The 26,829-nt window shown below is 44.6% G+C and overlaps 1 protein-coding gene across 2 annotated transcripts; it reads right to left on the bottom strand.

Annotated features, from left to right (window-relative positions):
• CCDC197 (coiled-coil domain containing 197) lies at positions 1–25,497 on the bottom strand. Of its 2 annotated transcripts, XM_019481648.2 has the most exons (9): positions 25,231–25,497; positions 22,032–22,077; positions 19,771–19,947; positions 19,082–19,239; positions 14,514–14,596; positions 7,071–7,243; positions 6,116–6,226; positions 2,710–2,826; positions 1–512 (listed from the first exon to the last, which is right to left on the bottom strand). In XM_019481648.2, the coding sequence occupies exons 1-9, from the start codon at positions 25,317–25,319 to the stop codon at positions 315–317; spliced, it is 1,152 nt and encodes a 383-aa protein (XP_019337193.2). In that variant the 5' UTR covers positions 25,320–25,497; the 3' UTR covers positions 1–314. The 2 variants fall into 2 exon arrangements, with proteins under 2 accessions (XP_019337193.2, XP_019337194.2); XM_019481649.2 differs by lacking the exon at positions 19,771–19,947 and having other exon boundaries at positions 25,231–25,496.
• Between the last annotated feature and the right edge of the window lie 1,332 nt (positions 25,498–26,829).

The following is a 26,829-nucleotide window of genomic DNA, read 5'->3' as shown; positions in this document are numbered from 1 at the left end:
TATAGCAACCAATTTTTAATCATATCATAGATGTACATATATTTATCCTACATATCTGTACATGTAGCAGGATCAGTGTGGTGCTGCTGCTCATTTATGAAATACTTCATTTATTTTTCAGCATGTTTCCTTTGACTTTAGACCTACCGTCCAATGACTCTCCCCCCGTGCCAAACATCCATGTGCATGGAAGAAAAATGAAAGCAGCGGAAAGGAGCTATTTACATTAAGAAAAGTTAAGAAGCCTGATACTTAATCTTCCAGATTTCATCTGTTCTGTTGTTTTGGAAACCACAGTACATAGTTTAAAGGTGTCACACTGATACTTTCCACTTGTTTTTAGGAGTTTGTATTATGCCACCACTGCCAGCTGGAACTTGGCTTTGTGACTTCACCTTGGTTGCTCCTATTTTTCTGTGCTGTGTTTTGCTCCTGGGACTAGACTGCAACATTCTGGATCCATCAGTCTGTGTTGCTAACTGCTCAATTTGCATTTTTTCTAGAATGTATTCCTGGTAACAGAAAAAAAGAAGCCTCTTCAATACAGACGCTCACTATGATAGAACTTCCTAGTGCAGCACTTATTCCCTCTGAGTAACCTAAGCACACGATTAGGGCTACAGGATTAGACCCAGTGCTCCAATTCAGCACAGAACATGAGTACCATACATTTAGGTAGCACATACCTAACTTTTAAGCCTGTAAGTATTCTCAGTGAAGCAATTTGTAATGATTTTTATGCTTAGGACATTCTGCATACAAATAAATTACTAACCCAACTAGACTGTAAGGGTATGTATCCAATGTAAAGTAGTGGAAACAACACTTACAATCTATCTATATCTAACATGGTAAGATGTTTCTGGTGGAACACTTCACTTGTTATATGGTCAAATCTCTACATTGCAATGCACGGTGTATAGCATCAAGTGCCGTTCTTACAACCAGGACTAAACAGGAAGGAGAGGACAGGCAGTAGAACGGCCAGGGACAGCACTGGCCAATGACCAAGATCCTGAGACCCTGAGAGGACGTGCAGGATGCAGGTCCTAGTTCCTTTGCCTGAGTGGATTGAAAACATGCTCTGGAACATAGTCCCAGTAATCACTCACCAAGCACCTGATACCACAACCCACATATGTATTGCAAACCCACTGAAGTTAGGGTTACCATATTTCCAGGTCCAAAAAAGAGGACACCTGTCGTGGGGGCGGGGGGAGATATGATGGGGGAGAGGGGCAGTGACAGCTGCGAATCCCTATGAATGAGACTCACCACAGACAGTGCACTGATCAAGGGAATGCCCAAGCCAGTCCACTGGAAACACCAAGAGAGGGCCGAGTCTAAAATCCTGCCTCTCTTCCAGAGTTTGTGCAGAGCACAGTGGTGTGACCTCCTGTTAGGTGTAAGCTAAGCAGGCCTACTGAACAGGGCCCACCCTAGGGGACTTAGGTGCATGGCTGCCTAGTCTGTGCATTCCACATGGCCTGTGTGCAAGATGTGCCAAGATATGCAGACTGCCAACAGTGGTGGGACCTCAGGGGCACAGACAGTACCAGAGTTCAGGTGTTTAAGTAACTCTCATACCAGACATTTTGGTACCTATACATTCTAACAGATGTTAAGCTATTAGGTGGGTTTTTGTCAATTGTTCACATAGGTACCCACATTTGTCTTAGTTTTACATTGGGCACCTAAGACCTTTTCTTAATTTGGATCAAAGATGCCAGCACCCAGCTCCTCAGCCAGCGTAAACTGTCACAGCACCAAAGCTACAATACACAATTACTCCATGGATTTTATTTCTGTTTCTGTTGCTGCCTCCCACTGACAAGTCTGGGCCTCCATTGTCTTATGTTTAAAAAAGAGGAATTATTCTGTTAACCTACTTTAATAAAAGCCTTTGGGGCAGAGACATGAAAAAGCACTTCAAGTATTACTGGAAAAATCATCACGGTTCTCACTTTCTAGCAATGTCCATACTGAGATAAACAGTCTCCATAAGGATTTATTCTAGCTGACTAAGTCCTAAAGCTTCCTTCTGTGACATTCTCCTCCATGGGCCTATGTTCCCAGAGGGCCAAGTCCTAGAAAGATCTGCTTTGAAGAACATGTTCTGACATTGCTCAGCCAAGAACTACAAGTCTCCCTGTCCTGCCTTTATATACTGTCTGCAGTCAGATACTCAAAGGGGTCTAGTCTGTTGATAAGAATGTTACAGTCTGGCAGCAAGATGAGACTAGCACTCTTCCATAATTACTTTGCACATCTATTATCAATAATGATAATATTTAGCTCCTCTAGAATACCTTATATCCTGGGATATCCTGAGAACATTATGATTTCATTATGATTTCAATTTTATAAATGGGGAAACTGAAGCACAAGGACATTAAAAGACTTGCCGAAAGTGAAATTATAAGTCCTTGGCACAGTCAGAACAGAACTCAGATCTTCTGAGTCTCAGTTCCACATTCTGAGAGAGGCTCTGTCTCCCACTGTCTATATAAGTAACCTTTACATATGTTGCTAGTTCACACAGGCGCTGCGTTTGCTGAAAGGCTCCAAAGTACACAGCCACAGTCAATTGAAGAAGGCATTAGAATCTCTTGGATTTTAGTTGTCCAGAAAATCTGCACACCCTTAGAAGCAGCCATTGCACTCTCTGTAGTAGTTTGTTTTTAATCCTGCAACAGTTTGGTAACTCACTTGGATCATATCCAGCTTTGACAACAATCCCATTTCCTGTAAGCGACCATAGTGCGGCATGTAGCACTGCTCAGCCAGATTGGAGATAGCTAACCACAGGCTGCCTAGTTCTTGACTCTGCAATGGTATAGAAGACATGAATGAATTTTGCCCCACAAAGCATTTTGCATGAACCTGGAGTTGTTACCACATGAAGAGGGAATTCCACTCAAGGTTAGAGGATTTCAGCTCTGTAACAATCCTAGTGTGATCCAGCTTTTTCTCCAACTGTGCTGCTACTTTCTTTCTGCCCTGATTTCCCCCCCTATGACTTGGTCCTGCTGTGCTGCCCCAGCTTCAGGTTTCCCTCCTGATTTTGGCTCTTGCATGCACAAGGTGTAAACCCTCAGACTCAGCAACTGCAAATACCTCCATCTCGCCCATAGTAATCCCCCTTCCAACCATAGTTTTCCCTTTCCCCAAAATATCCTCTCCTCTGGGAATGGTGAGATAGGGGTCACTTCACTGTTGCTACTTGCAAGCCCCTGCCACTGCTGCCTATGTTTTCTGAGCCCACGGGCCTGCTGAGCATAGCTCCCTCCTGCCATCTTGGCTGATTCTTTTGAACGTGAGAGAAAACAGCACTAGTTAAAGATGAGAACTATGCCATATATCAGCTGAGGCTGGGAAAAACCACATTGTAGACAGGGTGCAGACTCTCCAGCAGCTGAAGGGTTGGAGAGAAGGGAAAATTTAGGAAATGCTCTGGGAATGGCAAAACTGTAAGGAAATTAGGTTGACGAGCAGAAGCTGAAGGGCTAGTGAGGGAAATAGGACAGTAAATCAAAAGGGAGGAGTTCAACAAAGGGAAAGCTGCACAGCAACTCAGGCCAGGTCTACTCAACAAAGGGCCTTGTTACATGTTACACTCTGAGCTGCTCAAATGTTGATCAGTATTGGCGTTACCTTGAGTTTGAAGTAGCCACATGCTCAAGCCAGCAGGGGCCTTGAGGTCAAACGACCCTTCTTAAAGGTAAGAATCCCCCCCCCCACCTCCCCTCTCTTCCCTTTCTGGGTTTGTACCTGCCCATTAACATCCCAAAGTTCCCCCTGTTCCCCTCTACTCTGGGGCTGCCCCTAGCCCCTTGTGGTTCCTCTCTGCACCCCTTGGGCTTCTCTCTAGCCCTCCCCATCCCCCAGAGCTTCCCCTGTGCCCCCCCACCTCGGCCCTCATGGCTCATCTGAACTCCCTTGGCTTACCTGTGGCTGCCTGCCCAGCCCAAAGACCGGCAGCGGGGGCAGTGGCCAGGCAGGCAAGTGTCCATTCCCTGTCTGCTGTCCTAGGATAATGTAAAGTAAGCCAGGACCGAAGGGGAGAAGAGGGGGGAGAGGTGAGAGGGAATCTGGGGGCTGGGGTGCAGCAGGCTGATCAGGGCTGATGGGGGACAGGGGCAGGGGAAAGTGGTCTGATGGGGGGGGAAGGGGAGGGTAATGGGCCTGATCTGGGCCAGCAGAGGATGGGGGTGGGTGGGGTGTTCACACTAGCCAAGAGTGGCTACGCATTAAGGTTACACAAGCTAGGTTACACAGATCAGAGCACTGGTGACGCATAGGGGGTGCATGTGCATCCCCTGACCGGCCACACTTGCCACTTAAGTGACAGGCATGGGGGGCAGGTGGGAGCACTGGTGACCCCCCCCCCCCCCCCCCCCCCCCGGTCAGCGAGATTGGCTGCAGGGGGGAGTCCCCCCCAGTTGGTGGGATCAGCTGTGGGGGAGCCCCCCCAGTCACTGACTGGTCACGTGCCCCCCTGACTAAGGCGGCACTAGTCGCCCATGGATCAGAGACAGAGCTAGCCTGAGGTGGCATAACTTTAAGCCAACCAAGAGTGCTTAAAACTAGTTTAATGTGTTAATGTGTGGACAATCCAGGGGCTAAGAGCTCTAGGAGCCACCTAAAATTAACATGTAAGAAGAGTCAAAGTTTTACTGCCATAGTTAAGTCAGCTAAGCGTGTGAACAGTTCCCCCTGTAACACTCTGCCATTGAAACCCCTCATCAGGATGCAACTATGTCAAGAAAAGAAAGCTTCTGTTGGTTAGCTAATGCCACCTGAGGAGGTGTCTTAACTATGTTTGCAGCAAAAGCCTTTCTGGAAGCATATATCTTCTGTGCCTTTACTAGAAGACTCTTCCACCACAGCTATGCCAGAACAAAAGCAGCAGCAAATGCTCTATGATGCCATCAGATAAAGAAGCCATCAGCTATTGTAGAGAAGGAAGAGAGACCATCCATTGTTCGGGAGCTGGAATGAAAGTGTCTGTCCAGGTGTCAGGTGGGTGATTGTGTGTGGTGAGGGAGAAGAGGGTGTCAAAGGCATTCTCTAAACTGAGGATTTCAGCCACTCTGAGTACCCACGATCACCAGCGCAAACCCCTAGCATAAACGGCCAAGCCACTACTTTATATGGGGCAGGCCATTGGTGTTTAAAAAAGGCCTACACTGCACTTGCCAGCTACCACAACTTTTCTATACTTGGGATTTGCAGACATGCAGCAACACTAGTGGCTAGTGACAGCTGGTTTTAACTGGCAATTTTTTAGTGTAGATAAGGCCTGCAGTCTCCTCCTTGAAAAGTGCTGAGGATTTTGCAATACAGACAAGCCCTATGAATAATGGCAAAGGTCGGCAGCCTACAGCCTCCGGGCTGCATCCCGCCTCTGAATAGGCTGGATCCTAACTGTGGCAGCTCAGGAAATCAGCAGCATGCTTCAGCCACAGTAGCGCAGGAGGCATCTTGAAGGTCCTATTGCTTGCCATGTCCAGTTTGTTCTCTCTACTGCAGCTTGGGAGACATCCCCAGCATACTGGCTCCTGCCCTTTTTCTATCTATTCCCTTTGCAGCATCTGCTGATTGTCAGGAGGTACAGGAGCAGGTGCAGGCCTACGATGGGGCTGGGTCACAAGCAGTGGCCTATGATGGCAAAAGGTTCCCAACCCCTAAACTATGGTAAAGATAGCAAATGCCACACCTGCTTCTCTTGCAACTGAAGTCAAGGGTAGCTGCCCCACTTGACTTCAGCAGAAAGAGATGCAGAGCTTTATTGTCTGTTTGTGATCTTCCTTGTGTTCCAGCCAAGTTACTGAGTTTCCCTGTCACTATCACCAAGGGTGTTTGAAAATGTCACTGCTGCACATTCCCAGCATCTCATTTTCAGAACTGTATCTTGGCCAATGTGTTTTGAAACCTCACAAAATTAGAACTTACACTGAAAACATTACGTAGTCTAGTAACAAGTCACTGTGCTCTTGCGGTAGGGACGAAAGCTGCACAGGATTTTCATTTGCAATTTTCAATATCCCTGCTCCATTTTATTTGCAGTTCATATTCTGCCAAAAGTAATGGAAAGAGCACCTAGCAAACTCACCTGGTATCTGAAGTACCCTTTATTATTCCTAATATTCAATTCCAGCTGTTTATTTTTCTCTTGTATTCTGTGGCTCTTTATCTGAAGTTCAGAGAGTTCACTAATCAGCATCTGGGTAAAGAAAACAAGAATGTGCATTATGGATGTTCTTCACCTAATATCGTTCATCTACATACTGGTGTTCAGCTGAACAGATCACAAAGCACTTTACACAGTACGTATTATGCTAACAACAGAGTCATATTTAGAGGGGAGTTTTCTCCTGTCTCTGGAGCGGCACTCAGGTAAGTACAATCTAGACCTGTCAACAAGAGTTGTAAAAGCCAGCGGTTTTGCCAGCATTCCTACATGGGCATTCACTCTCCTAGCCAGTAAGTCTATTCTGGGAAACCTTGGAATAGTAGACTGTGGCTATACATTGTGGTTCTTACTCTTCCTCCTTCTCTTCCCTGTGGGGATCTTGATCAGCCCCTACAAAATGGATAGGACCTGTTACATTCAATTTAAATCATTAAAACTAAAATGCCCAGAGAAACTTTTCTACAGAAGAAATCTGCTTTAGCAGCAAGTTTGTAAGCATAGGACAAAGCTGTGTTCTGAGATTCATACTAGGGATCACTACTGTACACCTCCTACATTTAGTCCCCACCCAGGAACCCATCTGACAGCCTTAGGGAATTTATAATGGAGGATAAAGTGCAGAATGCGCTGCAGAGATTGACACTGCTATCTGAGAATTTGTCCTGCTTCACATGACAGGAGTGTTCTTTGTGTATCTGATCTGCAGTATTTCAAAAATCTCTGTCCTGCACAGCCATGATAGATGGATTCCATATTACCCAACAGCACCACAGGGTGTAGCTCAGCACCCCGCTGTATCAGGCTGTTAAGTGCCTTAACTACTTTGGATCAAGCCCCATTCTGTATACTGTAAATAAAATACTCAAAACATTACAAGTTTTCTGGTGTCGTGTTCCCGTTGCAAGGCTTCAAGGTCATGCTGGCCTTTTTCATAGTCATCTGACAAGGCGATCAAGTTTTTTATCAAGCTCTGATTTGTAGTTGACAGTGTCTCGTGCCTCCTGATGATAGCTCTTACCAGAGACTCTTCACCATATTCCAGGTAGTCTGTAGAAGGAAAATACCTCACAAAAAGGGTACTGAAGTACCTTATTGATCATGTATAAGAAGCATGTTATTTCCCCTCCTTTACCAATTATGAGCCTGATCCTTTATGGTACTTTGTATATTGGCAACTTTTACACTTCCCAAGAGATGGCAGTACCTTGCAGGTTCCTTGTAGGGCCAGGTCCTGTGCATAAGCTAATATTTTCATTGCAGTAACATCTTTTTTCCAAGGAAACAGACTCCAGATTTGCCAACTAGAAGCTTCCAAATCAAATGATTCAGAACACATATGCCCCCTACCCCTCCAAAATCATGAGAATAACACACAAAATCATGCAATGTTAAAAAATACATTTGGAATTCTTTTCATTCACATTTGCAAGTTTTTCAGCCACAAGAACTTTATTTAAATTGCCTTTTTTTAATGCAAGCTGAGACTGTTACATAATCAGCTGATTGCAAGAACTGTGGCTTTAAGAAAAGGAGAAAAAAGCATGAGAGGATAAAATTGTGAGAGTTGGCAACATTGTAATGGTTATATCACAGAAAAGCACAAGACTCACTTCCTCTTTCAGAATGTGTAGTGTAGTAGAGTATAGTATAATGTAGTGTGAGAAAATTAAATGGCTTTAGTAATTTTTTTCCATAAGGGTGTTTCAAGGTTTTGAACAACTGTTGCAATGATGCAGTGCATTTCAAGGAAGGTGTAATGGGATTTCATAGATTTCATAGACATTAGGGCTGGATGGGACCTCGGAAGATCATTGAGTTCAACCCCATACCCCAGGGGCAGGAAGTCAGCTGGCGTCACAGGATCCCAGCAAGATAAACATCCAATTGACTCTTAAAGGAATCCAGAGTAGATGCTTGCACCACCTCTGGCGGCAGTCTGTTCCAGGTCTTGGGAGCTTGAACTGTAAAGAAGTTCTTCCTTACGTCCAGCCTGAAACAGTCTTGGAGAAGTTTGTGACCATTTGACCTGGTCATCCCATGGGGCGCTCTGGTGAACAGGCGTCCCCCCAGATCCTGATGCACACCACTTATATACTTATAGGCAGCCACCAGGTCACCCCTGAGCCTGTGCTTTTCCAGGCTGAAGTCCCATAGCTCTCAGCCTCTCATCATATGGCCTGTTTTCCTGCCCTCTGATCATAGGCGTGGCTCTCATATGGATTCTCTCAAGCTTCTCCACATTCTTTTTAAATTGTGCAGCCCAGAATTGGATGCAGTACTCCAGCTGCAGCTTCACCAAGGCTGAGTACAGTGGGAGGATGACATCCTGGGATTTGCTGGAGAAGCATCCATGGATGCAAGCCAGGGTTTTGCTCGCTTTGCCGGCTGCAACATCACATTGGTGGTTCATATTCATCTTGTGGTCAATCATGACCCCCAAGTCCCTTTTGGCCGTGCTAGCAAGCGTAGCACTGCCAAGCTATAAGCATGCTGCAGGTTTTTCCTCCCACGGTGGAGTACCTTGCATTTTTCAGTGTTGAAGGCCATCAGGTTTTCGTCCGCCCATTTTCCGAGCCTGTCAAGGTTGGCTTGGATCACCATCCTGTCCTCGGGTGTGGACGCTTTACCCCAAAGTCTGGTGTCATCAGTGAACTTCGCCAGTTCACTTCTGACGCCAATGTCCACATCATTAATGAAGATGTAGCTTCACTACTCCATAACTAGGTGTCACTGACTCTATTGCTCAGAGGCTTCTGGGATGTTTAGTGACACAACAAGCTCAGGCAGGATGTTACAGACCTGAGTATTATTACCATATATCAATAAGGAGCAACGTGAGTACAGACTTAGAAGGACCAAGGGCATCATCAGTATCATATTACATTTTAAACCAAATGTGAGGTAGATGAGTCTGCTTAAAAGAATCACTTTGTCATGAATTCTGGTTCTTTCAAGGAGGTAAGTCCTTAAGAAAATTTAACCTCATTGTGATTAGGGACCGACAACTTTTTATGGCCCAGAGCCTGAACGTCACTAAAGATTCATAGATTGTAAAGCCAGAAGGGACCTCAGAAGATCATTGGGTCCAGCCCTTTGCACCAAGCAGGAAATATAACTGGGGGTCAGGTGACCCCGGCGAGCTGACTGTCTAGTCTCCTCTTGAAGATTTCCACGGCAGGTGATTGCACTACCTCTGGAGGGAGCTTATTCCACAGTCTGGACACCCTGACTGTGAAGAAATTTTTCCTAATGTTGAACCTGAATCGGTCTTCCAGGAGATTGTGGCCATTACTCCTGGTTTTCCCCTCACGTGCCCTGGTGAACAGTTGCTCACCGAGCCCTTGATGTACTCCCATAGTGTAGCGGTAAGCTGCTACCAGGTCTCCTTTCAGCCTTCTTTTCCTCAGGCTGAAGAGTCCCAAATCCCTCAGTCTTTCCTTGTATGGCTTGCCTTTTAAGACTCTGATCATACGAGTGGCTCTTCTTTGGACTCTCTCAAGCTTGTCCACGTCCTTGTCACAGTGTGGCGCCCAGAACTGGACACAGTACTCCAGCTGCGGTCTCACCGGTGCTGAGTAGAGCGGAAGAATCACCTCCTTGGTTTTGCTGGAGATGCATCGATTGATGTATGCCAGGGTATTATTTGCCCTACTAGCTACAGCATCACACTGCTGGCTCATATTCATACTGTGGTCTATTATTACCCCCAGGTCCCTTTCATTCATGGTGCTGTCAGTTTGGTGCCACCAAGCCTGTAGGTGTGCTGGGGGTTGCTTATCCTGAGGTGGAGCACTTTACATTCCTCAACATTGAACTTCATCAGATTCCAATCTGCCCAACTTGCTAGCCCTAGGTCCACCTGTATCCGTAGCCTATCTTCAAATGTGACCACGCTCCCTCATAACCTGGTGTCATCTGAGAACCTGGCCAGCGAGCTCTACACCCCCACATCCAAATCATTAATAAAGATGTTGAAAAGTACTGGACTGAGCACCGACCTCTGCAGGACACTGCTACCCACTTCTCGCCAGGATGACACAGATCCATTCAATATGATGAATCATTTACAGGCTTGACACCTGATTAGGTGTTAAGCAGCTGGCAGGAGAGATCTTGGTGACAAACCAATTACCTTTAAATGTACAATTATTAGGAAGGGTGGTCGTTCCTAAAGGAAGTGATCCTTCGGGCACAAAAGGAGACAGTCCCATTGCAAATGAAACAGGGCAGAGGGACCAAAAAACCCTCTTGGCTGAATGGGGAAATCCAGGAAAGCCTAGGGGCAAAAAAAGAGGCATACAGGATGTGGAAACAGGGGGTAGCTACCAAGGAGGAATATACTTACTTGGCTTGTACTTGCAGAGAGTCAGTTAGAAAGACCAAAGCTGCAACGGAACTCAGGCTGGCAACAAATATTGAAGACAACAAAAAGTCCTTCTACAGGTATACAGGGAGCAAAAAGAAGGCGCAGAGCAACATAGGATCCCTACAGGGCAGACTAGGGCAATTGGTGACAGATAGGAGGGACAAAGCTGAGCTCTTCAGTGAGATTTTTGCTTCCGTATTCCTGAACACGGACGGATAAGGACAAATCTCCCAAACAGAGACTATAGACAAGCACAGGAGGGAAACCAGTCTACCAACTGTTAACGCCAACTTAGTGAAAGGACACTTGGAGGGGCTGGATGTGTTTAAGTCAGCAGGCCCGGATGATCTTCATCCAAGGATGCTGAAGGAATCGGCCAGTGTCATAGCAGAACCACTGGCACGGTTGTTTGAGCACTCTTGGTGTTCAGGTCAGGTCCCGGAGGATTGGAAAAGGGCCAGCATGGTCTCTGTTTTCAAGAAGGGGAGGAAGGAGGATCCAGGTAACTATAAGCCAGTTAGCCTCACGTCTATCCTTGGGAAAAACCTTTGAAAAAATTATTAAGGATCACATTTGTGGGAGTCCAGCATGAAAAATAATGCTGATGGGCAACCAGCACAGGTTCATAGCAGGTAGATCCTGCTTGACTAACTTTGTTTCTTTTTATGACCAGGTCACAAAATGCTTAGATGCAGGGGATGAGGTAGATGTCATCTACCTGGGTTTTAAGAAAGCCTTTGATACGGCATCTCATCCTATTCTCATAAATAAACTGAGTGGCTGTGACGTAGATGATTACATGGTCAGGCGGGTGGCAAATTGGCTAAAGGGACGCACCCAAAGTGTGGTGGTGGATGGGTCAGTATCGGCCTGGAAAGATGGGAGCAGTGAAGTTCCCCAAGGTTCAGTCCTTGGACCAGCGCTGTTCAATGTCTTCATCAGTGACTTGGATGAGGGTGTGGAGAGCACTCTGTCCAAATTTGCGGATGACACCAAATTATGGGGCAAAGTAAATACAGTAGTGGGCAGGGAATGAATCCAGCCAGTTCTGGACAAATTGGGTAAGTGGGCAGAGCAGAATAGGATGCAATTCAACAAGGACAAATGCTAAGTTTTGTACTGAGGGAGAAGGAATCACCAGCACACTTACAGGCTGAGGGATGACCCTCTCAGCAGCAGTGTAGCAGAAAGGGATCTCGGAGTCATAGTTGACTCCAAGATGAACATGAGTCGTCAATGTGATGAAATGATCAGTAAAGCTAACCACACTTGATTATGCATTAGCAGGTGCATCACAAACAGGTCTAGGGAGGAGATACTTCCCCTCTATGCGGCATTGGTGAGGCTGCAGCTGGACTACTGCGTCCAGTTTTGGGTGCCACGCTTCAAGAGTGTTGTGGATAACCCTGAGAGGGTCCAGAGGAGGGCCACTTGTATGGTTAGGGGCCTGCAGGATAGGTCCTATGAGGAGAGGTTGAGGAACCTGAAATTTCTTCAGCCTCTGCAAGAGAAGGCTGAGAGGTGATCTTGTGGCTGTCTACAAATTCATCGGGGGGGACAGCAAGGGATAGGAGATGCTCGGTTACCGGGGCACCTTTTGGAGTAACTAGAAATAATGGCCACAAACTGACAAAGAGCAGATTCAGGTTAGACATCAGGAAGAACTTCTTTATGTTAAGGGTTGCCAGAATCTGGAATGGGCTTCCAAGGGTGGTGGTGCTCTCCCCTACCTTGGGGGTCTTTTAAGAGGAGATTGGATAAGCACCAGGCTGGGGTTGTCTGACCCCAGCATTCTTTCCTGCCTAGGGAAGGGGGTCAGACTCGATGATCTGCTGAGGTCCCTTCCAACCCTATTATCTATGAATCTATGAATCAGTTCAGAATGGAGTATGGGTTAAAATATCAAGACCTGAAATACCTGGCTTAGCTGGAATTGTTTATACATTTATGAAGATGCATTCAATACATTTTCTTTTGCAAGTAATATGCAGTTAACAAAGCAGGGTTTGAAATTTTGAAAAATGATCAATCAGCAGCTAACTGCTTTATGTGATATGCAAATCACAGGCTTTACGGAATTTACTTACATGGCTGGTAGCCACCAAAATGTCACTTCTGTGAGATAGAAGAGTTGTTTCTCAATCCTTTCAGGTTGACTCCTTTTGCAATAGCAAAAATGTTCATGACACCATCACATTGAGTAAAAAAAGAAAAGGAAAGGTACCAAGGCCTACAAATTTGTGTGTTTTGATAGTGCTTGAAAAACAAGACTGTACAAAGAGTGGGGAAGTAACACTGTATTTGCTTTATAGTGTAATAGTATTTTCAGCACCTCACAACTGCCCCAAATATCTTTCATGACTCTCCTGGGTGCTACAAACTGCCAGTTGAGAAATGCTTGAGCATCTGCTACTGTAACACTGATTCCCTAATACAATAGGGGCTGACCTTTTTGGTAGGTGAGCCACAAATTAGTTCTGCACCCTCCCTGAGTGCCACTAGGATTCCTTTCTTCTGCCCAATCTGCTGCTCTGCTTTCTGGTTTCTGCCCAACCTGTAGCTTTGCTTTCTACTTCCTGCTTTGTGCTCTGTGCTGCTCTGTTTTATGCCTCCAGCGCTCTCTGCTGCTGTGCTACCTGTTCTATCCCTGATCTGCCACATGCCACACAGAGCCTTCACATACCACTTCTGGCACAAGTGCTACAGGTTGACTACCCCTGCTCTAATACATAAGGAGAGTGATACAGACTGGGCTGAGGATGCCCCAAAGCATCCCTCAAATTCTGTCAGGGTTATCCCTCAATCACTCCTCTACTTCTCAGGTGCAATGCATCTGCCTCCTATAGGGATAGCGCTTCTGGGTGCATCCCCGTGAGTGGAAGTGTGTGTTCCTTGGGGACAACCAGCAGTCCCACATATGTGTGCCACAGCTAGTTGTCCTTGGGGAATGCCCCTGCACGCATGCTTTGATGTGTGGCAAGTTGCTCTGGGTGGGGTAGGGGAAGCTGATGCCAGCCCCTGGGCTGGCCACAGCAGCCTTACCTGGGGTCCTGGGGGCCTCCAGCAGTGATGGTCCAGGCTCACGGAGCATGGCCAACAGCCAAAGTGTGGCTCTGGCTTACCAGGCTCAGGTTTTGGGTGGCACACGCTGCAGCCATGTGCACCATGCTGCTTTTGTCTAGTGTGGGTTTTTTGACACAGGGATCTCTAAGTGTCAAAAAAGCCTGCCATGCTGCAAATTAGCAGCATGGTGAATGCCTGCATGTGTGGCACATGCAGTTTACAGCACCACAGACAAGTCTGCGGCACGGCAAACTGCACGTGGATGCACCCTATCTGTGCAGGATACAGAGCTTCCTTGGGGACTATAGTCCAACAAGATCTACCCAGAACCTGGAACATTTTCTTCCCAGTATAAGGTGCACATTACTGACTTTTGCTTCAATAGCAAACAAGCACTGCATGGCAAAAGCAGAATATAAATGTACACAAAAAGTGAAACAACAAAAACCCTGCACCCCAGGCTGCCTCACAGTTGGGCAAAACTTAATCAGTATGTTCTTGTAGGGAAAGAGCAGTTGGATTATGCTAACCTTCTAGTGCCAAGAAGACCAAAACAACATTACAATCTTTTCTTCTCCTACAAGGAAGACTAATTCACCCAATATGCTGATCTTTATACTGCCTACCCAATAAAACAGCATGGGTCACAACAATATGGATCTAACCCACTGCCCTGTCTCAAGTGTGTCTCTCTGATGGTCACTGTCCTGCTTAATAGAGAGGAAATGGTTGTAAAACAGTAGCTGGCAGGAGGTCTGTCACACATGGATTGCCTTTATTTTTAAAGACACACACCGCTGCTGCTAACTAGATGTCTTGGCAAGGATACAGTGAAAAGGAGTCAGTGAAAGTTACTATTATTACAGTAAAAGAGCCAGCAGCACTTACTGTCAGGCAACTTATCAGTTATTTTCAGTAGGAAATCCTCATACACTTTATATTTTTCCACTTTCTTCTGCAGTTTCTGTTGCCTGTAAAAATAAGCAAAGATATTTAAGAAAGTTCAAATAAAACAAATGAGAACATGGAGTGCTAGTTATGTGAATACTTTATGTCAAATAAGCATTTTGATGCAAACTGCCACAAGAAAAGCATTCCTATAACAACATGAATATTGATTTGGCTTATACATGCCATAGCATCTTTCCTCTGGGGATCCAAAAGTGCTCAAATGTTCAGCTTCCCAACATTTCTCTGAATATTTATTAGTACCACTACTACTACTGGAGAAATATTTCCAATAGACAGGGAAGTAGTAATGTCATTGTACAAAGCACTTTGGTGACAGCCTACCTGTAATATTGTATACAATACTTGCCACCCATGTTCAAAGAAAGTTGAAGTAAAAATGCAGCAGATGGAGAGAAGGGCTACTAGGATGATTAAGGGAGCTGACAGCCAGGAAACTAAGGCTAAGTACAGACGGTCAAAAAGCCCGAGGCTGAATCAATTCAAACGTTGCAGGTTACTCTAAACTGCATAGATTGAACCAATAAGCAAGTGAACAGACATTCACTTTTGATTCCAGAAATGCAGCCACATACCTGCAGTGGTCTAGACTAGAAGCCGGAGGGGTGGAGGGGTTCTAGAGCACACCTCCCTGGTAATCTGAAGCAGACAGCTTGGGCCAGGGCTACCTGCCCACCCTGCAAGGGGGGGTGGGCAGGCAAGGCATCCTGGTATGAGTGGGCAATATGAGTTAACTTGAAACTGGAGGGGATCTGGGACAGAAGTTGAATAAACTGGTTTAATCTAAATCAGTTAAATCTGATACTACATCCATCCAGGTTTATCTTAAATTAGCTTTGGACATTTTGCAAGGGGTTTATGTGCAATGAACTTCTGTTGCGTTACAGATTTGAACCAGTTTCCAATCTCTTATACCGGTTTATGTATAATTTCTGTCCCTAGCCCAAAAGACCTAGGCTTGTTTAGCATAGCTACTAGACCCTACCAAAATAATGGCTGTGAGGAGACAAAATAGCTCTCTAGAAATACATTAGTAATATAAACAACAGGAAGGGAGAAGAGTTCTTTAAGCTAAAGAGCAATGTTGGCACAAGAAAATTTGGCTATAAACTGACCATAAAAAATGTAGGCTGGTAATTAGAGAAAGATTTCCAAGAGCTGGAGGAGTGAAGTTCTGAAATACCCTTCCAATAGCAGCAGTTGTGAGACACAGTAAGGTCTCAGGCAACTAAAGGAGTTTTCTGCCATCCAGAAAACCCCTGCCACCTAACCCCTTAGATTTCTTAACTTACTAGATGTCTCCATGTTGGACTCTGAAGTTCTCCAGGTGCCTCAAGTTTTGCTTCTGCACATGCTCACAAGTGCCAAAGTTTGAGCTCCTCAGCACCAACCTTCTATACTCAGTTGGGGTCTAGGTACTAAGTGATCTACTATTAAAGTTCCCTGAGATCTGGGTACTAAGTTATCTACTGTTAAAGCTCCCTGAGGGCCCATTCCAGTAGGTGTTCTCACAGCATATCTACCACATACTGGCAGGTTTGCACCCCTCACAAAAGGCAGGTTTAGCCACTTTATTTCAAATCATGGCTGACTTGAGAACAAGGAGATGGGGTTGGTGGTACTGCTACCACCACCCTGCTTTACAGTAATTTAGAGCACTGCCCAAGGAAGTGAAGGATCCAGGACTCTTTCTGTATTTCATCACTGAATGTAAAATGAAGAAATAGTCTGTAGAGCTGGAGTCAGAATCCAGGGCACCCCCTTGCCAGCCCAGTGCCTTAAACGGGCTGCTGCTCACGCCTTGTGCACCAACCCATGATTCTGACAGTCTTTGCAACACAGACCCATGCAGAGTGTCCCTTTTCTTTTCACCACCCCAAGATACCCTACAGCCTATTTATGCATTTACCAGATGCATACGCCACCTTCACAAAAAAGGCTCAGGGATGCTTACAATAATTAACAGAATGCAATATTAAAATAAGATAGTATAAAACCCCACAGACTCACCAAAAAATGTCCCCAAATTCAAAATCAGTCTATCCCACCCCACCCACCCCTGCTCTCCTGCCTGACTTAGTAGCATGTCCCCTGCCCAACCCAACCTTACTTCCCAGCCCCCATTCATTACCTCAGAAATAAAAAAAACCCATAAACAATGTGTTCTCCCCATACCTCTTCCCACCTCTACCCACTCCTCTGCCTCACATCCAGGGGAGTCCACCACTTGTATTAATGTCCCTCCCAAACCCATACCTCCTCTCTCACAGGAGGGCCGTAGCTGTCCCCAAAACCTACTGATTGCCCTCTCTACTTCCCGACAATTCATAGAAACACATTATTCAGTTTAGGCAGACAAGGTTCCTTGGGTGAATTTGATATCTTTTATTAGATCAACCCAATAAAAGATATCAAATTCACCCAAGGAACCTTGTCTGCCTATGTCCTTAGACCAACACGGCTACAGCCTACACCCCTGCATTATTCAGTTTAAACACTTTTAAAAAGAAATATGATAACACTCCCCACCCCATCCCCACCAAAGATCAATGCCAAAGGACACCAGCCCCAAGGTGTCCTTCAGTCCCTATAAAGCCCATAAACTGTCTAGACCCATCCCCTTTCCAGGTAGTGACCGGGTACCCTGGAAGGTGGGGGTCTGACCCATCTCAGGTCAAAGAGAACAGAGAACCTGGGCCTCCCACTTCCTGGTGAACTGATCTGACCACAAGACCCTCTGCTAAAAGGTGGGCACTACTAACACCATTTTGAAAGAAAATAGCAAGCTGTGCTTAGTTCTTGCAAAGAACAGGTGTAAGTGCCCACCCTTAGGGAAGGATTCAAGGTTCTGGATCCTGTGTGGACAGAGATGCCTGTCTGCTTGCCCCCCTGACGCAGGCACATAAGGTGCAGAGCGAGGGGAGTTCAGACACACCCATACTCTTAGTGTTTCCTATTAGTTAGCTCCTGGGTTCTCTGCCCTCAGCATGGGGGTGCTTTGCAGTACTATTTTGAGGCACATCATTCTCATGCACTGTATAGAGAGCTTAGATAACTAACTCTGGAGGCCAAAGACCTGGAAATTAGACACTGCAGCACCTACATTCTAGATATATAAATCCTCTATTGGGTTGATCCTGATCATGTTAACTCATTTTGCTAAGGAATCTGAGACGTTTTGAATAGGAGTTTAATCCTGTGTCAGTCCACAGTAACTTAAATCCTGCTTAATCCTGTGCAAGGAAATGACTGCCTGGTTGTATAACTAAGTAAATAAGATGTTATGCAAATTCCTGCAAGCAGAATTTCTTTCCTACCCAGTTCTACCAATCCAACACAATTTATTTTTCCCAACTCCAGCAGTCTATCACTGGGTCTTGTGGAGCCAGGCAGTAATTCTGCAGCACTTCCATTTTTATTAACAAGGGAGGTTCCTGATGTGGTTTATTTTGATAGAACTTGGAGATATCCCCTTGTTTTCAGCTCCCAACAGGAACCTTTGGGGATTCAGAACCTGCATGCATATACTTTAAAACTTTATTCTCAAGCTTGTAGTGCGAAGGGCTCTCTTTTTGTTCTGCATTTGTATAGCACCTAGAACAGTGAAGTCTGTCCGTGACTGGAGCTCCTACGTGCTCCTTGGTGCTACAGCAATACAAATAATTAGCAATATTCAGAGCAATGTTTACACATCCATAAATAATTTCTGACTGGCATATTTGTTTGCTATTCTTAATTGTTCAAGCAGTATTTATTAAAAACAGTTTCCAGCCCATGGGTTTGTTGCTAAGTGGTTCCTAGAAGTACTCCGAGTATACCATACAACATTCAAGCTCTTTGTTTAGTCACCTAAGTCACACAGTATTCCTTCTGTGCCCTGGTTGGAAGACATAATCATTATGGACTGCCTCCTATTTCCACTATCACTCACAAGCTAATGAGAGGGATATTAATTTTTCAAACAGTTCACAATAGTTGCCTGTTCCAATAGCTGCAGTTTCAGTTTAGGGTGGAACATGGCAAAACCAGCCCACAGAATAAAATTACAGACTGCAAGGAAGGAAATGTTGACCAAAGGGCCCATGGAAAATCTGGGTCTTATGAAACGTGCTATTTGATTATGACTGCTGAATATCACCATTAAGCAAAAATTGTACCAACCTACAACATTCTGGACTTTCAGATCCAGCTTTCAGCGATGTGACAGTGTTTGAAAGGGAGGGCTTGTCCTGAGTTTAGCTCTATTTTTACAGCCGGTATACTGCACGGATTTCAAATTACCTACCTGAGAAGGATGAGAAACTGAACTGCTTTTGTTACTATTTGAACCTGCAGAGACAAGATACTGTATTGCAAACCTGAAAGTTAGATTTCTAAGCCACAAACATTTACGTCAGAAAAAACCATGCAAAATAATGCAGCAGAACACTATAAATGGACAGTTGAAAGCAAAATCTGTAGCTTAGCTCAGATGATCTGTCACTTACCTGACTCTCAGCTTTTCAAGCTCTGCAACCAATTTATTTATTTCTCTCTCTTTCATTTCATTCAGCTTTGCTTCTGCTTGATATTTCTGGACTGCACACCGCCTCTTCACAGCAGTGTCCTTAAGAAACTTGTCAAATTTAAGAGCTTGAGTCCTGCACTGGCAAAAAAAAAAAAAGAGATGGCATATTTAACAAACTGATGCCACATCCTATCAGGGGAGCGACCTATGAAAATCAGTGAAAAGTCTGCATAAATGCAGCTTGATGGATTTATCTTCATTATGCTCATAAACTTTTAGCCAATCTACCAAGCCTCTAGTTTGTTTCCATGTGTTGTTTTTAGATAGAGAATCAGGTGTCCAGAGTATAATGGACACCAGCACCCATGTCACTACTGTAGCCAGCCCTATCTCTTTTACGGCATACACAGAAAGGGGAGCAGTTGGAGGCCTTACTGCTGATAAAGCAATACAAAAAACCTTCCTGTCCCTGTGGTTAGGATCAGAGTGTACTGTGTCCCCTTGGAGGAATATCAGATCGCAGACTGTGCAGTGCTCAGATATACCACTGCTTACACCACACCCACAGGCAGATTTGCAAAAGAAACAACTGGAACAGAGGCCTGGGTATAAGAAAGGAAGAGGTTTAATGGTTTCTTTCGCATAATATAGATGGGAAATGATGCTTACATCCTGTTGCTTTTTGGTGAACTCTGCTCTCCGTCGGGCCACAGCTTTCATCCGCTCTCTAAACTCTTGCCTCTTAGCAATGAGCTCTGCTGTGACACGATCGACTTCAATCTCTTTCTTGAGAACCAAGGTTTTTTGCAAGGTGTTTGCATCAGTCTCCAGAATCTTGCTGGGGGCCTAAAAAGTGAACTGGCTTATCAAGGCAGCACACAAGAAATGCCCATGGGTCTTGCATTAAAAAATACAAAAAAACTCCATGCAGTGTTACTTTTGGTCTTCAAATTTTGACCATAATCAAACTTACCATCTCTTTACCCTTGAGGCACAGATTTAAATATTAAAGCAATGACTGAAATGGAGATATGCTACAATTTGCAAGTCAAATCCTGATCCTGTTGAAACAAAGGACAAAGCTCTCCTTTACTACGTTAAAATTAAAATATCAACCAGTGCTCCTAACCTGCCACAATGTGGGGAAAGAATCACTTTGCAGGCAGGAACAAAATTAAGGCTGCCTATACAAGTGCTTGGTGGTGTTCTAATTAGAACACATCAGAGGAGACTTGATTCATTTAGCCCCCTCCACATTCTAATTAGAACGCACTAGCATTGCCTCACCATCTCATGTATTAAGCCCCCACTCATTTTAAAATGCCTACAGGGGCACTTTAACTAAACTCTGTCAAATGAGAAAGAGTCCTGTGTCCATTTTTAAACATGCGGTGGTTTAATACATGTGATGGTGAGGCGTTTTAATTAAAGTGAATCTCTAATAAAAACGTGCTCTCCAACCCCTGAGCACATGTATAGGCAGTCTAAGTGTCAGTGAATGGGGTTTTACATATCAGATGGGTTGTATTTATTTCCTTCTAGATAATAATTTCAAGTACTCAGTCTTGCTTGTGAAACAATATATTTAGTGTTTAGTTTTCATCCTTCTTAGGTAAAAGAAGGAATAATTCCATTGAGATGAGTGGAGTTAGGCTGGTATAGATGAGAGAAGAAGCAGAATTTTTGTTCATGTTGGACCAGAGAATCCAAGAACTGGGGAAAAGTCAGCCAATTAGTCGGTGTTGCATATACAATGTTTCTGATTAAAATATCAGTAAGAAGTGAGCCAACACTTCCATGGAGTGCATGGGGCTAGATATGGATCTGCAATGTAGGACTGTCATTACAGTGAGAACCAAGAGGAAAATACAGTTCTGTGCAGGTGTTAGAGTATGAAAGAAAATCCCAACCACAAGTAAGTGGAAGGCTGAGGTAGAAAATGAGGAGTGTCACTACATTCCTAAGAGATCATTATTGCACTTAAGAACACTTTTCTCAGACCAGTCAGGAAGCCCTTACTAAAAAACCTGATTCTCTCTCTAGTGAAATCAACAGCAAGATTCACATTCAGATTAGCACTGGTCTTTCATAACTGGAGATGACATTATTGGGCCCACTATTGTTGAAGGCTTGAAACTGAAATTTATTTCTTTAACCATAATATATATTGTTTCTTTGTGCCATCTCTATTTTTTTACTGTAGTGCTGTTCATGGGAAACATGCCCTCTGGCATTTATGTATATGAAAAAGTCCACCAAGTTTTTTTTGCCAAAGTCCCCTACATATAGAACTGCATGACTTGGCTTTCTCAGGACTGATAATGTTACATTTGAACAGACACTCTGGGTTGACTGTGTGTAGCATCCCTTCAAGTGCTTTTCTTGAGCTTTGTTATTACAATACCTCAGTCACTGATACGCAGAACTGTGGTAATTCCCTTGTAGAAAAAGGGTGTAAATGCTCTTGTAGGTGTAGGGTGTAATCACCCTTGTAGAAAAAGGGTGGGCACTTACACCTGCCAGGGTCTCAGCTCACAGAGCTACCAAACTACAAGCATGAGGGCTATCAAAAAATTAAACTTCCACCCACACAGCACACAAGGGAATGATATGGCTAGCATCACATCCAGCTACCTCAGACTCTCCAGTCTGAATGGCCAGGTACCTAAAGGATTTTATGTTGGCAAAAGTCCAGAGAGAATCTCTAACTCACTTCTCCAGAGCTATAGCAACATGTCTTAACCCTGATGAGGTCTATACACCGTCCATATAGGTGGAAACAGTTGTTATAAGCTTGGATGATACAGACCAACCATCCTGTTGGCAATACCTGGTTTATGAATTAAGACATAGCTCTCAAATGAGGAGATAATTATACTCCCTGTGATATTCTGAGACACAAAGGAATAGGCATTAAGGACACAACCAACCTCATTGATGATGGGGATATAAGTGACATCTTTATCCTCTTCTTCCCTGGGAAAATAAACAATAGGCTTAATCAGGACTCTCCATAGCTCAGCACAAGGAATATCACACACACACACACACACACACACACACAGTATTGATCAAATCCTGAGATTCTTACTCAGTTTTCACATTGTCATGTTGTACAAAGCATCTTTTGGCTTTCAGTTTTGCTTGAACAAGAACTACATTAACTGGCTTTCTGTTCGTAAAGCCATTTGGAAGCAATTTATCATCTCTTCTGTTGTCTTTCCCTAGAGCAGAGGGACTAATCACTGGAGCTTCAAATACCACCTGCAGTCTAAAGGCAATATTGCAGGGCTTCTACTTGTCCTTGGTGTGCCTTTTTCCTGGTTGAGGATGACTGCACTGCTAATGACTGCACCAATATTGTTCCATGCTTGTGTGAGTCAGGACGTTATTCGACTGCTGCCTTTAAAAAAACCAACATATTGGTAAAAAAAGACTGATACTCCAGGCATAGTTCCCAGCCTTCAGGTTTATTCTGATCTTTTTAATAGTGGGTACCTATTGACTTTATACTGAGATATTAAAAATAATAAATATCTTTGTAATCTTTGTGTCCACAATGGACAGGACAAGAAGTAATGGGCTGATATCACAACACACAAGATTTAGGTTACTGTTAGGTAGAACTTTCTAACTAAGCCCTGGAACAGATGACCTGGAGAGGTTGTATGGAACCTGTCATGGCAAGCTTTCGAGCGTATGTTAGACAAACCCTTGGCTGGGATGGTTTAGGCAGAGGTGATTCTGCCTACAGTGGGGACTGGATGACCTCCTGAGCTCCCTAATAGCCCTATTTTACCATTATTCTATGATTATAGCTAATCATGTGAGAACTTGAATAACCCTCCATCTCAGTTAGCTGATATGAATCTGGTATGAATCCACTGAACTCATGAAGCTATACTCATGTCCAATCACCCCCTTGCCTGTATTAAACTCCTAATAAAGGTTTAAAAGTGGATGGCTTAAACGGTGTTTCTAAATATGCAAATTAACGATGGCACAAGTTTAACTCTGATTTTTATAATGATGTTTGCAACTGCTTAGAACACTTTCTGGTGGATTCAAAAGTTTTTTAATATAAACATTTCTATTAAATCTGGGATTCATTTGAATGCAAGAACACAAAATTGATACATTTTATCTATTTCTGTTCATTTGACTTAAAAGCAGGCCTGATGTTTAAAAATAAATAAAGAATATGCTCCTAGATTCAAACCTTGTATGGGAAGTTTTGGACAGAAGTTGAGTTTTTCCTATTAAATTCCTTCTTTGAAAATATGGATTTGTAACTCTACTGCCTACAGTGCAGTTGTACTATCCTTGCTGAGTATACACTATCACAATTTCTTCTAGTGGGTAGTAACAATAAAGGTTAGAGGCTGCTGTGCTGTGCTAGTGGATAGTATTGTTATTCAGGCAGTGATGGACTGTACCCATTTTTTTGGCTAGCCACTCTTTATATATGTATGTATGTGTATACGTGCATATGCGTGTGTGTGTGTATATATGCATATACACACCCATACATGCACATATATGTGTGTGCATATGCACACACACGCACACAAACATATATATATATACACACATATACTAATATTTTACACGTAAGGTATATATGTAAGCCATATGGCACGTATACATACTTTATGTGTAAAATATCAGTTAAAAGCCATCTATCTATCTAGATGGCTTTCGACTGATACTTTACATTTATAGCGTGTATATGTGCCATATACTCATTATGCAGTTAAGAGTTTAGTTCAGCTTCAGTCCAGCTTAAGTTTAAAATACCTAATTTTTCTAAATCCACAGATTTAAATCCAAATAGATTTTCATCTTTTTATAGAAGACGATTGAGTTCAGTGTTATTTAGAGTGTGAGGGCCCTTGAATGATACTTAATGTGTGTGGAAGCTAAAGGTTTCTGCGTACTTTCCTAAACAAATGGTGTTCTCTTTAGTGTCCCCAATTAAACATTGTAAAAAATATTAACTCAATGCTCCTCACAATCATTTTATAGAAAACAAAAGTATTATTAGCTCCCTGAATCCATCCAGTTGGTTGGATAGATGGATAGGACTCTTGTTTTACAGGCAGAAAAAATGAGACATGGCCCAGTTAACTGACTTTCCCATGGCCAGAATGAGTCAGACAGATTTGGGCTGAAAATGTAGGTTTCTATTACAGAATTAATCCTACTGTAAGTGCCACAAGTTTCATTTACCATGTTTTTCTGTTTGGGGTCATAAATCTTAGACATCCTGAGCCCTGTTTTACTGGGACTGGAATCTGTGAGTACAGAGTAATAGACATGGCCCTGAACTAGAACTAATAGGCATGTCTGGCATGTTGTAATTCTTTCGAAAGGGTTTGCTGTAAGAAAGAAATTGCAGCCAAAAATACGAGACCTTTTATGCTCTTTCAGATAGCCAGTAAGTCAGAGATATGATAGGTAGGGGGTTATAGAACAAAAATTGCTAAGATAAAGCAGGTATGTCAAAACTACACTATGATGGCAGATACCACAATGATGAGCATGTTACAAAGAGCTGGACAGCAGGATTAGGGAGACACATCCATATGCAGCAGCTGCATGTATTCCATTTCCCAGCTCTGCCTTAGACGTTTCCAGGGCGGAGTCAACCAGTTGTGCATTTGTGTCACATTATGCATGGTAGGTTTTTTGATAGGCTCCATATTATCTTCTATAACTTCTGAGTTTAGCTGACAACCCATCGTACTGACTTCTGCAGCACAGATCCAAACACAGTAAATGTAGAGATCTGCTAAGGGGCAGCAAAGCACGTTTTAGGGTTGAGAAAGACAGCTTCAGTCTGACCAACCCATCTGGCTTCAAAGCATCCTCCCGGGGACTTTCTCGGTTTCTGGAAGTCCAAGCTGAATGCAGCTTCCTTGCACAAGCACAGGCCCGGGAGTTGCTCCGACGGGTTTATCTTAAACAAAGCACCCGGTTCACTTTCTCGCCCTGAACTGCCTAGCAACAGGCAGGTCAGGAGAATCCCGGTTCTGACAATCAGCTCTCACAGGCACCTTCACTTTAGACACCCTTGTTTGGACTTCAGACTGGAGGGCATACAACGTGGGTGCCAGTGAGCTCCCTTACCTGTGCTCCCCGAGCTGGGTCACGAAAACATGCCTCCTCCTGTTTTCCAGCTGCAAGAAGTACCTGGAATCCCCCTCATCCCTCAGCATCGCCAGGGCCTCCCGCCTGGGAGCCCAGCAGCACCCCTCCTCCTTGCAGTACCTCCGCCACGCGCGCTGCAGTGACTCCCTCCCGCCCCGCAGCCGTTTGCACGCGGGGCAGCTGGAGCCGCGCCGCAGAGCCGCGGGCAGGGGAGCGGGGCCGGGCGGCCGCGCGCTGCAGTGCCCCCGTGCCCGGCCGCGTTCCGCGTTGCCGCGGCAACCCCGGGCCGCGCTCCGAAAGAGAAGGCGGGCCTGGAGCCCGGCCCGGCGCGAGCAGCCCGGGGGTGGCCGGCTCCCCCCGCCGCGGGCTAGGGCACGTTCAGCCGCTGGGAAATGTCGCTGACATTCGCCATCCCAGGTCCAGCGCAGGGCCATCGCAGTAAAGCACAATGAAATCAAACACAAGCCCGGGACTAAGCATGACAAGCAGGCTGGGAGGTGGATGGATGTGCTGCGCCATGTGTTTTTGGAAGCTGCTTGACTTGAGCTTGCTGGCTCTGGGTTTCAGCATCATTCCCGGCCCCTTTTGCACAACCAAACACCTACATATCAGGAGCAGGGTGCTGCACAGAAGAGGCTCTGGCCAGGGCCGGATAAACCTTTTAGGGGCCCTAGGCAGGGCCAGACACAGGCGTGGGTGAATTGGGCAGGTGCCCAGGGCCTGGACAGAAAGGGGGCCTGGAAATGGTGAAAATAATTATTATTATTATCATTAGCTCTGGTAAAAGGGGGGGGGGGGGGGAGGGCTCACCCAGGGCTGCCATAAGTACGGTGCTGGCCGTAGGCAAACAAACTTGTGAATATTTACTTACTACTGTATATATACTATTTTTTTTTCACTCAATAGCTATAATACATAAAATAAGCACAACTGGGCCCCTCTAGATGTGTTAATCTGGCCCTGGCTGTGGCTGTGCAAACTGGGAGAAAACACCCACATGAATACATGGGGTTCACTGTCTGTGATTTACTGTGAGTGTGTGGCACGTTTCTGAGATGCCTAGAATAGTTCTCATTATAATAGTGACTTTTGCCATTGGCAATGCCTATCCAGTAGGTACTAGTCTGTAAGTCAAAGATATGTCTACACCTGCTCACAGGATGATTCCTTCTGTTTTATCAAACTACGCCCTCTAATAGCAGTGAGATTAAGTCCTGACTGGCTGCAAACATATGAGCAGTCGGTGTTAACAAAAGAGCCACAGCATACGTCTACACCTCCAAATGAACAGTGGTGGACAGTGCAGTGCAGCAGAAGAACAGCAGCACATTATTTAATATTCTTAGACAGAATGTTGCATTATTCACAACTGCACAAAAACAACACGCCCAGTGCATGCAGTATAGAAAACACCTCTGCAAGATTGTCTGTGAAAAGCTGCAGGTGGTATGTTAATGAGCCACTTGTAGTCAAGAACTGTAGCCTGAGTATGCACTTGTATCAGCATGCATTATCCTGAAACATACAGAAGTCTTTCTTCTTCCTAAAATTTTCCCTATTCCTTTTTTTCCTTTACAC

This window comes from Alligator mississippiensis, chromosome 2, assembly GCF_030867095.1.
Source record: "Alligator mississippiensis isolate rAllMis1 chromosome 2, rAllMis1, whole genome shotgun sequence".
NCBI classification, from domain to species: domain Eukaryota; kingdom Metazoa; phylum Chordata; order Crocodylia; family Alligatoridae; genus Alligator; species Alligator mississippiensis.
The sequence above is the reverse complement of the archived record's forward strand: the minus strand, read 5'-3'. Positions and strand labels throughout refer to the sequence as shown.

Bases quoted from the DNA above. Each gene is read 5' to 3' on its own strand.
- CCDC197 (XM_019481648.2), bottom strand. From the start codon at position 25,319: ATGCTGAGGGATGAGGGGGATTCCAGGTACTTCTTGCAGCTGGAAAAC. The intron at 14,597-19,081 runs GTAAGTGACAGA...TTATTTTTACAG, and splicing joins CTTGAAAAGCTGAGAGTCAG to GCAACAGAAACTGCAGAAGA. The intron at 513-2,709 runs GTGAGTTACCAA...TTCTGTTACCAG, and splicing joins CAAAGCTGGATATGATCCAA to GAATACATTCTAGAAAAAAT.